Source organism: Nesoenas mayeri (genome assembly GCF_963082525.1).
Source record: "Nesoenas mayeri genome assembly, chromosome: 7".
In the NCBI taxonomy this organism is placed as follows: domain Eukaryota; kingdom Metazoa; phylum Chordata; class Aves; order Columbiformes; family Columbidae; genus Nesoenas; species Nesoenas mayeri.
In genome coordinates this window covers 19,128,481-19,145,821 of record NC_137551.1, presented here as the reverse complement: position 1 = coordinate 19,145,821, position 17,341 = coordinate 19,128,481, and the positions used below count along the sequence as shown (strand labels likewise).

General features: G+C 60.1%; 2 protein-coding genes across 2 annotated transcripts in view; one reads left to right on the top strand and one right to left on the bottom strand.

The window, feature by feature from the left end:
* The window catches only part of PSD (pleckstrin and Sec7 domain containing), a gene marked incomplete at both ends in the record, with an annotated part of 33,702 nt that extends 30,768 nt beyond the window's left edge, over positions 1 to 2,934 (top strand). Inside the window, 5 exons of the mRNA XM_080347735.1 lie at positions 197 to 267; positions 855 to 1,012; positions 1,357 to 1,501; positions 2,149 to 2,292; positions 2,695 to 2,934. Coding sequence (XP_080203861.1) covers positions 197 to 267; positions 855 to 1,012; positions 1,357 to 1,501; positions 2,149 to 2,292; positions 2,695 to 2,934 — 758 coding nt within the window. The remainder of the gene's footprint in view (positions 1 to 196; positions 268 to 854; positions 1,013 to 1,356; positions 1,502 to 2,148; positions 2,293 to 2,694) is intronic.
* Positions 2,935 to 4,632: 1,698 nt separating this feature from the next.
* NFKB2 (nuclear factor kappa B subunit 2) lies at positions 4,633 to 13,033 on the bottom strand. The gene is made up of 23 exons (XM_080347605.1): positions 12,777 to 13,033; positions 11,682 to 11,726; positions 11,142 to 11,220; positions 10,606 to 10,646; positions 10,405 to 10,503; positions 10,020 to 10,171; positions 9,149 to 9,255; positions 8,835 to 8,993; positions 8,624 to 8,728; positions 8,394 to 8,479; positions 8,132 to 8,270; positions 7,933 to 8,052; positions 7,646 to 7,828; positions 7,342 to 7,483; positions 7,081 to 7,195; positions 6,677 to 6,884; positions 6,418 to 6,587; positions 6,167 to 6,269; positions 5,803 to 6,032; positions 5,552 to 5,621; positions 5,282 to 5,454; positions 5,093 to 5,204; positions 4,633 to 5,007 (listed from the first exon to the last, which is right to left on the bottom strand). Exons 1-23 carry the CDS (start codon positions 12,819 to 12,821, stop codon positions 4,886 to 4,888), a joined length of 2,805 nt encoding a protein of 934 aa, XP_080203731.1. The 5' UTR covers positions 12,822 to 13,033; the 3' UTR covers positions 4,633 to 4,885.
* Positions 13,034 to 17,341: the final 4,308 nt, after the last annotated feature.

Here is a 17,341-nt window from a genome sequence, read left to right as displayed (position 1 = left end):
CCCCGCCAGCAGCACCATCTGCCAGGCACACGGCCGGCACAGTTCAGGTGCATGGGGACAGTCCTGGCATGCTGCTGTCCCTGGGGTGGGGTGACGTGTGCTGCAGCAAGGCTGGCTGGAGGAGGATTGGGGGAGGGTTGCCTTCCTTCTCTCCGTGCTGTGGCTGATGTCTGGGCTGCTCTCTCCTCCCTGGCAGCACCCCGAGGGAAGCGCGGCTGGAAGCCCTTCCATGCCATCCTGAAGGGGATGATTCTCTACCTGCAGAAGGTAGGCAGCAGTGGGGCTGCTCACATCCACACCAGGGAGAGGGACTGTCCTTGACACAGGGAAGGAGGTCACAGCAATCCCCACAGCGGCGAGAGAGGGTCTCCCATGCACAGCATTGCAAAGCCCATTCTAATCAGACTCAGCACCATGCCTACTTGAACTCTTGCCCAGGGATCTGGTGGCCTTTCTGTTCTCAGAGTACCTGGGCTCAGAGGGGGTGGAGAAGGTGGCTGCCAGACAAGGGCGCTGCAAGTGGGGGCTTGGCTTGGGGAAAGAGGAGGCACCGGGGTCTTTGCTGTGTGGGGGGGTTTGGGCTGTAAATGCAGTCTCCTGCAGGCACACATGCTGCCCAGCTGCAGGGCAGTGGAACAGCCACTGCGCTGTTGACAAGCCCATGTTCCCAGGTTATGCAGCCTCTCTCCACGGGTGTAGTGTGTGCTGGGGGCAGAGCCCGCAGGAGCCTGGTGGAGGGTGATCTCCAAGGCCTACCACTGCCAGCACTTACCTGCAGTCACTGCAGCCTCGTAGAGCTGACTTGTGGGGTGGTGCATCCCTAAACTGGCTCTGAAACACTCTGTGACTCGCAGGAGGAGTATAAGCCAGGAAAGGCACTGGCGGAAGAGGAGCTGAAGAACGCTATTAGCATTCATCATTCACTTGCCACGCGGGCATCTGACTACAGCAAGCGACCCAATGTCTTCTACCTCAGGACAGCCGACTGGAGAGTCTTCCTCTTCCAGGCACAGTGAGTCCCCCATGATCACTGCCTGGGCCTCACGCTGGGGCGCAGGGCCTCCTCTGACTGGGGTGGAGGGTAGGATGGGGCTTAGAGCTACATTGCTTTCTCCTGTCCTGACTCTTTCTGGAAGAAAAGGGACCCAGTATCACTGCTGGGCTATGCCCAGCTCCTCTTCTTCCCACCCTAGTGGGCTCATGGTGGCCCAGGTGGCTAGGGGCAGAGCCCCAGGTGCCATGGTTTGCCAGGGGCAGGTCTGGGGGACCTGGATCTTGGCTGGAGGGCAGGTCCTTCTGCCTGTGACATGGTTAGTGTGACTTAGAGCCCACCTGTTGTTTGGCCTTTCTTCCCAGGAACCCTGAACAGATGCACTCATGGATCACACGCATCAATGTGGTGGCAGCCATGTTCTCTGCACCCCCCTTTCCCGCGGCCATTGGCTCCCAGAAGAAATTCAGCCGCCCACTGCTGCCCAGCTCCTGCACCAGGCTGTCTCAGGTAGGCCATGACGTGGGGAAGTCACGGGCCTGGGACAGACCCCTGGGTTTACTAGTGGCACTGTCCCCTGTGGAGGGACCTGTGCGCTTCCTCCCAGTGGGGTGCAGGGCTGAGGGAGCATGGCTGGGGAGCTGCCAAGCAAGGGGGTGCTGAGGCTGGGTTGGTGGCAGTGGGTCTCATTTTGCACAGCAGGGATGGAAGACAGGCAATGGAGTCAAACCTTGGAGGAGAATGTGGTCCTACACCACAGCTACAGGGTCCTGCCAGGGCCAGGCCCTTGAAGGGCGGCCAGCCGGGGGGATTAACTGGCGCTCACGCGTGCCAGGACAGTTATTCATAGAGCGGGAAGGATTAAAAAAAACACCAGCCTGGTTTTGGAGGGGATTAAATTCTTCTGCTTTAAGGCCACAGCCAGCCCCCACTCCATGCAGGAGCAGACTGCCCCCAAGGGCCTGTGCTTTTACCTGCCATTTAAATAAAAAGAAAAAATAAATAACCCAGGACCAGAAGCTAAGATCTTGGTTGGACCAGAGAGGGGAGAAACGGATTCTGGCCCCAGCTGGCTCACACTACACACACTTGCAGCTGAGGGGCTACAAGGGGCTGGGCAGAACAGAGGGCACTGACATGGTGCCACCCTTCCCCAGGAGGAGCAGGTGAAGAGCCATGAGACCAAGTTCAAGACGATGTCAGCAGAGCTGTTGGAGCATCGCTCCTCGCTGCCTGAAAAGAAGGTGAAGGGCAAGGAGTATGAGGAGCTGAAGCAGAAGGAAGAGTATCTGGAGTTTGAGGTGAGCTGTGGGATTCCCCCTTTACCTCCAGTTCCTCTTCCCCGTCTGCTTGGCCATCCCTGAGCGATGGCACCACCCATCCCCCTGTCCTGGTCAGCTGAATGGCCTTGAGTATAGCAGGTACTGCCACAGTGCCCCAGCTCTGCACCGCCTGGGCGGGTAAGTGACTCCCTGTGTTTGGAGGCTGGCTGAGGTGTGTCATGGCGCTGCCAGTCCCAAAACTGGGTCTCTCTGCCACTGTGGGGCTCCAGTATTGGGGGAAGGGACCATGAGCATCCCTCCCTGGCCCTTGAATGCTGGCTGGGGTGGAGGGACCACAACCATCACACCCATGCTGAGATGCTGGCTGACGGGACTGCGGCCAGCTTCTCCACCCTTCTCTCTGCTGCTCTTGCCCCCTAGAAATCCCGCTATGGCACCTATGCCATGCTGCTGCGGGCCAAGCTGAAGGCTGGCTCTGAGGACCTGGCAGCGTTCGAGTCCACCCTCTTTGACACAGCTGATGGGGACGATGATGGCCTGAAAAAATCTCGGTCCAGCCCCTCGCTCAATGCAGAGTCCTCTGGCACGGCCACCAAGGTGAAGCGCAACGTCTCGGAGCGCGCCAGCCGCCAGCCCCCCGGCCACCCCCAGAAGTTGTAAGTGAGGGGCATCAGCCACCCGCGCTGCAGCTCGGTTCCTGCCCCGCCCCACGCCAGGGTGGAGGTCACGTACCTGCCGAGACCCTGCATGAGTCCGTCTGTCTGCGGCACAAGCCAGGGGGTGACAGCCCTTCCCTGGCTGCCAGGACCAGCCAGGCATGGCTGCAGCCCCTCCACCAGAGACGGTGACAGAGCAGGACAGTCCCTGGTCCTTGCCCGCAGGAGTTGCCTGCATCGTCAACCCCATCAGACTTGTTCCTGCCCCTCCTTGTCCTGTGCTTGGCTGCAGGACCCAGTCCCCCTGCCCTGGGGAGGGAGAACCACCCAACCCCACGCACTGGTCTCCATTCTTCAGTGGTAAAAAAAAAAAAAAAAAAAAAAAAAAGACAAAAATGCAGCAAAACAAAGCCAGCGACCGCTTCTCCTTCAGCTCCGTTGTGCCATAGGGGGCAGACAGGAGGGGGCCAGCCCTGGCCTGTCACCTCTCCTGGGGCTGGTGGCCAGAGGAGCCAGGGTGATGGCACCTGGCCACCTCCTTGCCACCTCTGCACCCTCCCCGCTTTCTTACAACTTTTGAACGGTTTTTGTGATACAGTTTTGCACTTTTTAGTACCAGATTGAGCTGACCACGAGGGAGTTTTTTTGGGGGCTACTTTTGATGCTTTTTGGGAACTGTTTTAAAAAAAGAAAACCACAAACCCAGCCATGTCCTGTAGGCACTGCATTCTGGGGGGGAAGAGATTTTTACATGGACTCGGGGGGGACAACTGCCTGCCCCCTGCAGCAAGTTGAGCATGGGCGCCTGCGTGTGCTGCTGCCTGCATCCCAGCCCCGCTTTGGCACCAGCAACCCTTCAAAAGAGAGACAGCACCCAGGTGGTGGCCTTGGGATAGCAGCACCCATTGCTCCGTTCATGGCTTATTTGTGACCTGCCCCGCAGCAGCCTCAGCCAGCCCTGTTTATGCTGCCTGGGTGTGAGCATCGTACCCAAGGTGTGTTGGGCAGCAGTGTGTAAGTACTCCTGCGTGAGGGGGAGAGGTGAACCCCAAAACCAGGGTTGCCTGGGGGCTCTTTGCTGCCCTATCAGACTGCCACAGCCTAGAGCTGGCTTTCCTTCCCATGCTGCTTCTCCAAAGCATGGCCGGGGCCTTGGAGGCAAAGCCCTGTCCGCAGCACTGTGAGGTCCTCATGTTGCAGCAATGGTGGTGTGGCACCTTCGTTGGCCACAGGCTCCCTCCTCTCCAAGATGAGGGGCAGGCTGGGGCAGCCCCAGCGGGGGCGGGAGGATGCTTGTCCAGTGGTGGAACACGGCACAGAGTGCCCAGGGTGCACAGGGAGGAGTCTGGGGACAGCAGAAGGGCTGCAGGTGTAGGCTGTCAACAGGCTCTGTTCGCGGCTGCCTGGGACCTGGCTGGTTTCAGCACTGACTTTGCGAATGTGTCAAAATTTTTATTCTGCTCTTTTGAGTCTATTGAAAAAGAAAAAAAAAAAAAGGAGAAATAAAATAACACAGGAAAAAAAAACTCCTCCCTCGCCCCAGGTGGCTTGGGGGGAGAAAAACCTTTGTACAGCTTCTTCTCTCAGTACTGAAGTAAAACTTGCTCTTCACTTCTTGTGTGTGCTGTGGTTTCTCCCCTGCTTGGGGACAGCCCCAGGATGGTGAGGAGCGGGGGGCAGCTGCCTCCTTGCTGCCGAACTCCCAGACAGGGCTCAGAGGTGTCAGCACCCTGCCTGCTCAGGGTGGGGCTGGAGAGAGGGAGGGCAAAGGCCATTGGAAACTGTGTCCCTTTATTCAGAAGCGGGACCATTAAATAAGAGCAGAGTGGTGGGAGCCGGCTGTGTCCTGTCCCCCCAAGTCCAGACAGCTGGGCCACAGGTCCAGAAGGCACTTGCATGGGCAGAGTGAGGGGGCATGCAGCCCCTTGCTGGTGGGTGTGGGGGCCGCCGGCCCCTCAGTGCACCTGCGGCTGCTGGCTGTGAGGCACCTCACTCCCTGGCCCTGGCTTCAGGGCCAGCACGGGCGCCTGCTCCTCCTCCACTGACTCACTGCCATAGGCGCTGTCTTCCTTCAGCTCTGCAAAGCAAGCCCCGGGTGCTGTCAGCGACATGGGGTCAGGGGGGAAGGAGTAACACCCCCACCAGCTCCCCGCTCCCCATACCTGTGCTCTGCAGCTTTTCCAGTGCCTCGGTTTTGTGGAGCATCTTCACAGCCTTGCGGAGCCCCATGGAGTCCAGTGCCTCCAGCAGTCCACCCAGGCTGCCCCCTGCCAGCTGCAGAGACAGGGCACTGAGTAGGGCTGGGGGCAGGACAGACATGGGTGACAGGGGCACCCCAGCCAGGCACTGACCTCGTAACTGCGCAGTAGGCTGATACTGGGTGAGGGGGTGTCCTTGTAGGTCTCCACCAGGCTGCAGAGCCCCAGGCGTTTGGCCAGCTCAATCCAGTCCGACCCGCTGCAGTCCTGGTTCAGCAGCTGCTCCAGCCCTTGCACCACCTCGCTGTCCAGCGACAGGACCTTCCCTGCACAGGAGATGCCTCCATCACACACTGCCCATCCTTGCCAGCAGGGTGCTCTGCTGCCCAGGCGCAGCACTGTCAGGGTAGAGGGGTTGCTCACCTGGCTGGGGGGCAGCGGGCAGTTCTGCCTCAGGGCCCTGCTTGGAGGCCTGCAGCAGGATCTCCCGCACCTGCAGACAGGTGCATGGATGTCAGCATCCCCTACAGCACCAGCCAATGCTCCCCCACCTCCCCACAGGACACAGAGGGACATCAGCATCCCCGCAGGAGCATCTCCTGGAGCTCTGCTCCTTCCCTGCTGTGGCCCTAAGGGAAATGATCCCAGGGAATTTTTTCCACCACACCACACACCTTCTGGCTCCGAGTCAGGTCCAGGGGCATGTGGCAGCGGCGCTGCCTGTGCCCTGCCTGCCTATGCCCCTGTGCAGGGGGCTCGGGGTTGGTGCCACACTCCACAGCTGGGGATGGCTCCCCCAGGTCCATGGCCAGCTCTTGCTCCTCAGTGTCAGCGTCCGTGTCACTGCTGGCCTCTGATGAGGATGGGCTCACAGGCTCGTCGTTCTCACACAGCACATCTGCTCCTGTCAGGAAAGGTGGACAGAGCCCCTAAAAGTGAAGGTCGGCCCAGGGGTCTGCCCTGTGCCCAGCCACCTCCCAGTACAGGCAGCTGGGGCTGTGAGGAAGCCAAAGGAGAAGAGGGAAGGCAGCACCTTACCAGCCTTGAGGAGCAGTTTGGTGAGTGTAGGCGAGCCCAGGCCAGCAGCAAGGTGCAAGGGGGTGTTCCCAGCAAAGGTCCGGCTGGTGACATCTGCTCCCAGCTATGGAGAAAGGTGCAAGGCCATGAGGATGGTCTTTCTGGGCACTGCCCTTCCCACCCCATCACCCTAATATCACAGGGGACACCCTACTTCTGCCAGGGTCCTCTGAGAGGCTGTGCCCCATCCCACAGCCATCAGCTCTCCATACCTTCTTCACCAGGTGGGTGGCCATGTTCAGGTTCTCCATCTCCACAGCCAGGTGCAGGGGCGTCCTCCCACCCTGCCTCTCCACTGCATTCACATCCGCTCCCTTCTTGACCAGCAGGTCCAGGCAGGCCAAACTCTTTGCCTTCACGGCCAAGTGCACAGGCAGGAGGCCTGCAATAGCGGAGAGGCTCAGCAGCCCTCCAGCTGAGCCCCCAATAACACCATCAGGTACTTGCCCATCATCTCCCAGCTCCACTCACCATGGAAATTGGGCAAGCAGAGCAGGTAAGGGGCAGCCGAGCCCAGATGTGACAGCAGTGTCCTCAGCATCTCTTCATCGCCAGCCTGGAGCGCCAGGTGCAACAGGGAATTGCCGTAGCGGTCCAGCAAGGTGGGGTCAGCGCGGGCTTGCAGCAGGAGCTGGACCACTTGGGGCTGCTTGGTGATGACTGCCAGATGCAACGGCGTCTGTGGGACAGCAGCACCCTCTCAGCAGCGCTCACAAGAGGAGCTGAGTCCTGCACCACCATGCTTACCAGCATGACTGCACCATGCTCAGCCCTGCAGCTTCTCCTCAGCAGGAGCAGCAACGGGAACCCCTGGGATCAGGAAATGAGAAGGAGCCCCAGGTAGAGAGCAAGCAGCTGTCCTGAGAAACGTGTACCTGCTGCAGGTTGTTGGAGATGTTGACGATCTGCTGGGTGGGGATGCCAACGATGACCTCGATCAGCTGCTTGATTACAGCCGTCTGCTCATGGATAATGGCAAGGTGCAAGGGCCTGCAGGGAGAGTGGGGGTGGCCCCTGGCTTGGCTCCATGCCTCTCTAGGTCTCCCCTGTCACCTCCCAGCCCCTAGTGTCCCCAAAACAGCTCTGATGGCCAACAAGGCTTCATCACTCTCCCCCTGAAACCTCTGTGCACTCACGTGTCTCCGTTCTCATCCTGCGATGCAGCCAGGTGCCTCTGGACCGCCAGCAGCATGCGAGGGTCAGCAGTGACCGAGTAGTCGAGCAGGGCATGGGCATTGCGACGGGCCAGCGCCAGCATCCACAGCTGGCACAGCTGGGCTGGGGGGCAAAGCAGGACATCACCCCTGGGAGTGGCAGCTACATCCACCCTGCTGCATTCCCCTGGGTGCAGAGGAGAGAGGCACCCAGCCCCAAAAGGTCCCCAATCCTTGCCCCCTCTCCCGAACGATGTCCCCCAGCTCTCCCTCCAGCCCAGCCTACCATGCTGCTGCAGCTCCCTGCAGTACGTGCTCTCCGCAGGCACCTGCCTGTCACTCCCAGGCCCCTCTGCCTCGGGGCCCTTCATCTGTACGCCCCCCTGGTAGCCCCCCACAGGGTGGGGGCCGGGCGAGTAGATACTGTTGTAGGCCAGCCCAGGGGAGTATGGGAAGCTGAGGTTCCCACCTGTGTAGCAAGGGAGGAAGGGTGAGACTGGAGGTGAGCAGGGAGCCCCCAGGGCCAGGCCATGGCTACCCAAATGGGGAGGGGGAAGAGAGGTCCCCACTCACCTCCTCCAGAGCCAAAGCCCCCGGCCCCCCCACCAGCACCCCCCATGTGCGAGCCCCCGCCAAAGTGCTGGGGAAACTGAGGCAGGACTTTCTTGCGCTTCCTCTCCACTTCTTCCTTATCTGTGGGGAGAAAAGGGCAGTGGGGTGAGGGGCAGCCCCGGCAGCGGGGGTCACGCCGGGCTGCCCGGGGGGTGCCCACCTTCCACCACGGGGTAGTAGGTGAACTGCTTGGAGTCGCTCACGTCACCCCCCCGCTTCCGCTTCAGCTGCAGGAAGACGGTGACAGGACGGTCGATCTTGGGCTTGTGGTAGGGGGGCGTGCGGAAGACGATGGCGTACTGTGGGCAGGAAAAATGGACATGGGGTCCTGCTCATCCCTAGAGCCAGGGACGAGGCTTCCACACCCTGCAGGGCAACCAGCTGGCTCAGGGCATGGCAGGATGCCCCCACCTCGCCTGTACCTGCTTGTGCACGTCAGTGGGGGAGAAGTCCCCGAAGGCCTGCCAGCCATTCTCGTCATCCTCATAGAAACGCACCTCGATGTCATCTGGGGAAAGAAGCAGAGCTGGCAATGCCTGTCGCCCTGTCCCAGCCAGGCTGCAGGGACAAGGAACCCTGGCCATCCTGGGGCCCCCTGTCCCTCCTGCCACAGCCTCTCTGGAAGGTTTCAGCTGGAGGGAATGGCTTTTACCTTTCTGAACTTTATCGCACAGCAAGTAGACCTCATCTCCTCCCCGCACTGAGCCTGCCGTCTTATCCATCCGCGAGATTTTCAGGTTGGAAGCTCCTGGGGACTCTGCAGAGCAAAAAGAGGTGCTGGGAGCTGCCATGGCAGACAGAGCATTCCTCACCTTCTTGCCCCATCCTGCCCTGTCCCCTCCCCAGGCCAGCCCCATGCTCACTGCTGTCATGGATGGGGTCAGAGATGACAGGCTGGAGAGGCAGAGAGAAGTTCCCGCTGCTGTCGCGGAGATAGGCAGTGAAGCGCAATCGCACGATGCTCAGGTCCATCACCTTCTTCAGCTCCTTCGCCTCCAGCTCGATTTCACGCAGCTCCGCTTCTGCCAGGGCAGGGAGAGATGCCATTAAGCTAAGCAAGGGAACGGAGCTCCAGGTTCCCCTGCCTGTCCCCCACCAGCACCTCAGCCGTTACCCACAGCAGGTCCCCACTCCTCCTGGGGCACTGGGTCACACTGAGCCCCCAGGCTGCCCTCACCTGTCAGCTGATGGCTCCTGTTACGCATCTTTTGCTGTTTCAGCTTTTCCTTCATTATCTCCATCATGTTCTTCTTGGTGACATGGAGCACACCCAGGTTGCTGAACCTGGAGGAGAAAGTGATTCCGCTGGGATCTTGAGAGCCCCTGCCAGGGAGCTGCTTGCCTGAAGGGCACACAGGCCCCTGCGTGCTGAAGGGAAGGAGCTGACCAAAGCATAAAGTGGGGCTGCTGGGGGCAGCAAGGGCTCAACGTGTGCAGGGCAAAGAGAAGCAACTGCAGAGGGGAGGGAAGGAGCCTAGAAAAGAGGTGGCTGGGAAACTCCAGGCTCCCACAGGTGACAAGCCCAAAAGGGAGGACCAGGCTGGCTGGAGGCCAGAGGGATGCAGGTGGGACCAGGCTGAGCCAGCAACCAGGGCTAGATTTACAAGAACTATAAGAAACTTCATAGGCAACGTAAAGTGCATGCAGCTCTGGCCCCTCCCGTCCTGCTCCAGCAGAAGATCCAGGGGAAACACCTTCTTCTCCAAATCAGGCTGCCGGGCCAGCAGTGTCAGGGCACACGGCCACTCGAGCAGCCAGGAGCTTGCCTGCTCTTGCCTCAGCAGCTGCCTGGGCAAGGAGCCACCCACCAGCACTTACAGAATAACTCGGGGACTCAGGCTGGCTACAGAAGTAATCTGCAAAGCTGAGGAGCTGCAACCCCGAGGACAGAAACCCAAAACAACCTGCACGTGCTGGACTCAGAGCTGGGCAAAATGCTGAGGGAACAGAGCTGTAGTGATGACCTTGTCTAAACCCACTCCTGGCCCCATTCAGCAAACCCAGCTCCTGGATGCAAGAGGCCACCCCCCGTCTCCCTCCACACATACTGAGCTGTCATGTCTTTGGGTCCCACGATCGCGACACAGTTGCCAGCCTCGTTGCACTGCTTGCCCACCAGGCTGTGGGCATGCACACGGGGAGGGTCACTGTGCGTCACCAGGTCCACCTCGATCCGGGCCATCCCAGTGTAGTTGCAGATCTGCAGGGAGAAAGGAGATGACAGTCAGATGCATTATCCCCAAAGCCTACAGGACTGCAAATCCCTGCTGTCCCGCTCCACAGCCACCACTCATCCTGCTGCAGCTGTCGCACCCCTCCAGCACCAGCAGACTTGCAGAGCTCAATACACAGGTCACGTCCTTTCTTCAAGGCACCCTCCTGGTGCTCGCACACACCAGCCAAAGACACTCCCCTCCTCAGGACAGCGCTCACCTTGACAGTGGGATAGGTCTTGCGCCCCTTCTCGCTGGATGCTCCTGGCAGCCCCCCATGTGAAGGGCCCTCACAGCCGTACCGAAACCGGAACCCCCTCTGTGGAGGAAAAGAGGGGATCAGCCAAGGGTGGCCCACACCTGATGCCATGAGAGCAGGGGATGACAACTATGCCTACCCTTACCTGGGAGACATCCTTACCTGCTTTGGCTGCTCAATGATGACAAGATAGGGACCTTCCACTGGAGGACAGAGAAGGGAGAAACATAGGATTACCAAAGCACCAGTGAGAAACACAGGATAACCAAAGTGCATGGTCCCAGGAAGGACGCTGGAGGTAAGGGGACAGTGCTGAAGGTGAGGTGACTCCTGCCTGCCCCATAGGGGTGCTTAGGGCTCCTGGCCCCTGTGCTGTCATAGCCCAGTTGGGAGCAGCAGTCAGAGAAGAGGGAGAGGAGGGAAGGGTCAAAGGATGCTCCGGCACATGGGGAGTGGGGACCCCATGGGAACCTATCACAGCCCAACCTCAGGTCCCTGGTAGACTGAACAGTGGGGCCAGACTGAACAGTCCCCGTCTTGGTGGCATGGGGCAGGGATTCCCATACAGCCCACAGTGGGGCCAGCAGGGACACAGGCCATGGTGCTGCTGGGAACTACAAGACATGACTCAGCCTGTGGGAAACCCCACTGCAGCCCGGTACGGTACCTTGGGAGGGCACAGCCAGAGGGGCCCTTACCTGTCTCCATCAGAGGCTCCTTCTGCTCCATCATGTGGGAGGTGAAATCAAAGTCACCATAGTCAATCCCATCCAGGCACTGTGAGGTGGGAGGGAAGATGAGCGTGATGAGTGTGGGGCTGGAACATCCAGCTGCCCTGGGAGGCAGACACGGACCCCCATCTCCAAACCCTGGGGTGGGGGGTAGTTTTGCACAGATCCGCATTGCCCACGTTGTGGGGGGAGGCAGGCGCAGATTCCCCTCCTGGGGAAGAGGGGTGGGCAGGTGCAGACGGGCAGAACCCATTTACCCACCCCAGAGGCAGGCACAGATTCCCATCTCCCACCCTGCGGGCAGACACAGATCCTCAATCTCCCACCCCAGTGCCACCTGCATACCCCCCACTGCCCACTCTAGGGGTAGACACAGACCTCCACCTCCCACTCCGGAGGCACCCACAGACCCCCATCTTCCACCCCATGCACTGCCCCCAGCCCAGCTCCGGGGCCAGGCAGAGACTCCCCCCTCCCCGGGGCCGAGCCGGTCGGTGCCGCACTCACGGGCTGGAACTGCTCGTCCATGTCTGCGCGGGGCCGGCCGCCGGCCTGCGGGGAGAGCGCGGGGGTGAGCGGGGACCGGCGGCGGCAGGAAGGTACCGCCGCTCCGGAAAGTCCCTAGAAACCCCGCCGAGCCGGGAAATGACGGGACCGCGCGTCACCGCCCCGCCCCGCACGGCCGCGTCCCGGGGCTCGTCTCGGCACGGCCCGGGGCCCGGCACGGCCCGGAGCGGGGCTGGGCTCGGCACGGCCCGGGGCATGGCTGTCCTTGCGCCCGTCGGTGGCTCCCCCGGCCCGGCCCGGGGGCGGTGGGACGCGCCGTCTCCCCGCCGCCCGGGAGTTTTGGGCTTTGGGCTCCGGGCGGGCTGGAAATCCCGGCGGCCGCCCGCCCGCCTCCCCCGGCCGCTCTCGCTGGGGCGCTGCCTGGCACGCCGGGAGCGCCCAAAGTTCCCGAGTTTTCCCCCGGGAGCACGGAGGGGCTTGCCCCGCGCCGTCCCCAGCCGCCGTCCCGCGTCCCCGTTGACCGTCATCACACCCTTTCCCGACGAGACCTGTAGCGCAGTACGTCTGAAACCACCCAGACCGTGCCATAAAGCCTAGTGGCAGTTCCATGGGCCCCCAGGTCCGTATCCTGCATCATCTCACCTTGATGATGCACCTCCCGCACATGGATTGTCTTCTCCAAGTGCCCCTGGACCCAAAGCTCTGCCCCAAAGCCCAGTGTCTCCCCCCTGCCTGAGAGAAGCTGTCCCGGACTCTACAGACCGAAGCAGGCACATGGCAACCACTTGCCAGCACCCAAAGGAGTGCCTTCCTAGTCCACGGCTGCCACAGTTTCCACTTAGACCACAGCCCCTGCATCCTTCCTGCAGAGGTGGCCTGAGGGAGGCGTTTGCCATCCGTGTTCCCATTCCCTCTTTCCCACTAGGAAGTACCTGGTTTCAAAGTGTCAACAGCAGCCCCAGAGTCCCCCGTGGCAGCATCTCTCGACGCTGCATGCTCCCCGCCGACCCCAGCAAAGGCACCGACCCCAGCAAGGCACCACCAGCAGCCAGGCTCCTTCTCTGCCACCCACAGTGCCTGTACTCTCCTACTCACCGGTGAGGAAGAGGCTGGTCTCAGCAACCTGTCCAGCCCCAGCATTCTGATCGCCGGGACTGATGCAGATGGGAGTCCCACTGGGGTCAAGGTCTGCCTGGCCACGGAAAACCACTGGAGATTTTTAGCAAAAGGGCAGGATCAGAACAGAGCCTCCAGGCATGCTCTCTTGCTCCACATTTCTTCTCTCTAAGCAGTGGAAAGAAAAAAAGTATCTGACTCCAGGGTGCCCTCATACCATGACTTTCTGAATCAGTAGTTGCTGCACATTGTGCTCAGGGGATTTTGGGTGTGTAGGAGAAGAGGGGAAGGAAGGGGATTGTTCAACCCGTACGTGACTCATATTCTTCAGAAGTTGAAAAGAGCCTTTTCAAGGAGATTTTCCAGACACTCAAGTCCTCCAAAGGGGCTGCCCTGTGGCCCCAAGTTTTTCCTGGCTGGTCTGCTGTGGGAGCCCAGCAGAGCTCTGGCAGCCCCTGCCCAGCCTGCCCGCAGGATGCAGCCCAGACAGCATTGCAGCCCAGGACATAGGGTCCAGGGGACCTGCAGGTGCAGCAAGGGCTGCAAGCTGGGTGACGATGGAGATCCAGCACTGCAAAAGGAGGTGGGACCTCGCTCCTGCCATTCTGCAGGGACTTCCAAAAGCCTGCGAGCATGGACAGCAAGAAGCCCCCACTGGCCTGTGTGAAGCAGCACGCACTACCTGCTGTCCGGATTCCCCCTGGGGCAGCCTCAGCCTGTCACCACCAGCCAGCCACCTCCTCTGCTGGCATGGATTTCCCAGAGAGGTGGAGGGGACAAACATCCTTCCTCAGTGTGCTGGGAACAGCCAACTTGAACCCTACCTACTGAGCCTTGCTGGGGACGCCCAGGCCCAAAGATGCTGGAGAAGACCAGACTGTGACTCTTCAAACAGAACAGCTCCCCTTCTCCAGTGCCATCAGCCCCTACCCCTCTAGAGGGGTTTTCACAGCTCACTCATCGCTGCCCCGGACACTTCCACTTGTTGCAGCAAACAGCATGACTAAGGTATGTCATGGGGTCGTGGCTGCCCTCTCCCCAGCCTGCGCAGCTCTGGGTCACTCAGGAGTTGCTGGCCATATGCCTGCACACTTGCACAGCGTGTGTGAGAGGAAGCCCACCTTGCTTGTCAAGCAGGGCTGGAGCATCGTCCCCCTCTCCTTGTTCCTGAAAAAGCAACCTCAGGCAACCTCAGACCTGCTTGCGAGGTAAGTCCTGCCTCCTGTGCTGAGCAGCTATGTCCTTCAGGCTTTTATCCCCCACACATCTCAGAGAAAAACCCATCTCCCCATCCTGCCTTCGGTATCATCCCCTGCTCTGTGGTACCCAGTGTGTCTGCCCTGGACCCTGGGCTTGCACACACACAGCAGCCTCCCTTTGCTGGGCTAAATCCTTCCTATCTTCAGACCTTCCTAGGGCTCAGGAAGGATTCTCCAGGCCTTGCTGGGCACAGGGGGAAAGAGCAGCAACCCAACTGTGACACACTGCCCAGAGCAGCACCAGCTCCCTGCCGCAGGGCCCAGCACTGCCCGGGCACCCTTGCTGAATGGCACAGCCTCCCCGTGCCAGCCAAACTGCTTCAATTAAGGGCCAGCCGCCCGCAAGCGTTGCAAGTTAAAGCCATTCTTCCATGCCTGCAGCTCCTTGAACGTGACCTAGTAATGCAGGTGCTATTTTCTTTCCTCCCGTGACAGCTGGCTGACTTGCAGAGCCAATGCCCTGCGGGAAGGAGGGAAACGTCTGTCTGTGTCAGGAGTGTTCAGCAGCCATGGGAAACGGCTTTCCAGATACATGGGAGGCAGCACGAGTGTGGCTCTGCTCTGAACTGCCCTAGTGTACAGCTGACATGTTCCAGCCTCCCAGCTGGCTGCTCCTCTAACATACTATTCCCTGCACATTTTGTTTCCCCCAAGGCCTGCTAACGCCTACAAATTATAACCCTGAATACCAGACTTTGCTTTCTGCACAAATCCTATGCTCTGCTCCATCCCAGGAGTCCCAGCTACTGGCAAGGGTCTGGTAAGAGGCTGCTGAGTCCATCTTGCACAGCATTCACAGGACCTTTGTTCTGAGACTCTTCCAGGAAACTGAGTCCTTGACCTGCAAGTGCAGCAGAGAGAAATCCCCTCTCCCTGATCACTGTCAAAGGTTTCCCCTCCCTGACAGCATGCTCTCGAGCACCGAAGCCATTTGTATCTCTCTGTAAATGCCTTCACTCCCATCGTGGTTACCAAGTCGGTTTTGGCAAACCCCAGCCACCCACTGATCTTCTGTTTTCTCCTCTAGGGCCTGTAAATCAGCTGCTTTGCTGTTGTGTTATGAACCATCAGCTCCAGTTGTATGTGTGACCTCAGAAAAGCCCTCTCAGCTCCAGCCTGGTGTTTGCTGTCTCTCACTCTCCCTGGCTTCCAATATGGCCATGGTATCACTACCATGTTGGTGTTCGTGGCTCCTTTTTGGGGTAGAGCTGAGCATGTGGGTGCGGATCTCTTCCCCTTAGGCCAAGCAGCAAGCCAGCCGTGCCCACTATATGGAGGGAGAGCCGCAGGATGGGGCAGCATTCACTGGCAACATGGAAACAGGAAAATAAGTAACTTCCCCACTGGCAAGGAAATGGGTGTCAACACCAGCACTGGGACTTGTTTTCTCCTCCCCATGCTAAGACACCAGATCTCTCTCCAGCCTGTATCTTCCCAACATCCCCTGTCCCAGCCCCAGAGCCAGCTGAGAGGCAGCCAGGGACCCGTGTGGTTGCCACGGCAAGTGGGGGGCCAGGAGCTGCCCAGGGCTGGCTGCTGCAGACCCCTCAGCAGGGACGGGCTGGCTTGGCACCGAAACTTCAAACCTCTCGACCAGTTCAGCTCCCTTTCCACTGAGATTTAGGATACACCTGTGCCCATCACCCCAGCACGGACAGGGCTCAGCCCAGCTCCGGCAGAGCAGGGGAGGCTGCTGTACACGACCGGCAGCCCGGCTCAGCATCCCCGCGGGTACAACCCCCCGGAGCCGGAGCCGGGCAGGAGGAACAGGGGTGCTTTCGGCTGAGACGCTCTCCTCGCTGAAGCAAACAGCCCTGTCCTTTGCCCGGCAGAGCCAAACGGCTCAGCCGCGCTCACCCCGGCCCCCGGGGGACCGGCATCCCGGACAGCGGCCCCATCCCGGCCCATCCCCGCCGCCTGTCCCGGGACACCCCGGCCCCGCAGCGCCCGGCACGGCCCCCACGCACCTCTTACCTTCAGCCCCAACGCGGCCGCCTCGCCCCGGCCGCGGCCCCGGGAAAGTCCCAGCCCGGCTCCGCCTCCCGGGGCTTCCCGGCCCCGGCTCCGCCCCGGCGGGGACAGCGGCAGGGGGTTCGGGGGACCCCCGACGGGTCGGGACGGGGCTCTCCCGCTCGTCTTCACCAGCCTGACACGAGCGGCCGGAAACCGAGGCTCCGGCTCTTCCCTGAGACCCGCAGGACCCTGGCCCCAAAACTGCTCATTACCCCGGTCCTGTACAGCGGGGAAGGACAGTCTGCCTCGCCCTTGGCTGATTTTCATTTTATTATTGTAAATTCACTGCTCTCTCTTTATATATATATATATTTTAAACATATATTAGATATAAAAGTCAGAAATGCTCCTCTTTGAACTACATATACTGGTGGATTTATAGGCAAATTTTGAAAAGGTGGGCACATCAGGAAGCCCAACCTGATCAATGAACACAGCAGCAGCAAATGCCCCTCTCCAGGGACAAGGGAAAATTTATATATATATATGTGTATATATATATATATGTAGATCTATTTACAAACACACACACATTCACCTTCCTCTACACCCCTCCCCTCCACCCCAGCCTCCTGCCTCAGCGGAGGCTGGGGCTGAGCAGGACGGGCTCTCACCATGCAGGTGCTGGCCGGGCTGAGCACTGAGGAAGGCGCTGGACGGATTCAGGAGTCCCAGAAGCATGGACTGTGGGCTTCCTCTGCTCCTATAGAACTGCTCTCCCTCTCTGTGCCTGTGCTCCCAGGGTGGGAGACCAGAGCTGGGGCACGCAGGCCCTCCAGCAGGACAGCCTAGGTTGGCAGCACTATGGAGGGGAAACATGCTGCTCTGCAGGCACTGTGTTGGCAGGACATCCCTGGTGTGACGGTAAATGCAGAGACCTATTTCTTAACACAGGTGACCTCCAAGGAGCAAGAGGATGCTGTGGCCCAGGAGGGGAAACCTGCCTCAGCAATTCTACCCCAAGCTGAAAAAATCTGGGAAAGTCATCAGCTGGAGGCATGGAAGGCCCTGAGCAGCAAGAGCCCTGGCTGGGAGGGCCAGCACAGTCTCACTGGGGCTGCTGGTGCCATCCTGCAGCAGCACAAGGCACCACCTCGACCTGGGCGGTCTGGGAGAGACCCCCCCGCTGCCATCCTCATTGAGGGTGCAGAGAGACTGCTGCTGCCATCGCCTCCCAAGGAAGGGAAAAGACACTCTGTGGTTTTGGCTCCTCTGACACAGTCACAGCAGCTGGCTACAAGGCTGGAGGGCCTAACCCTGTCCCCGTGGCCA

Excerpts from the sequence above, each read along its gene's own strand:
- NFKB2 (XM_080347605.1), bottom strand. The coding sequence starts at position 12,821 with ATGCTGGGGCTGGACAGGTTGCTGAGACCAGCCTCTTCCTCACCG. Across the intron at positions 10,172-10,404 it reads AGACCTATCCCACTGTCAAG|ATCTGCAACTACACTGGGAT; the intron begins GTGAGCGCTGTC and ends TTCTCCCTGCAG. Across the intron at positions 6,270-6,417 it reads CCACCCACCTGGTGAAGAAG|CTGGGAGCAGATGTCACCAG; the intron begins GTATGGAGAGCT and ends CTTTCTCCATAG.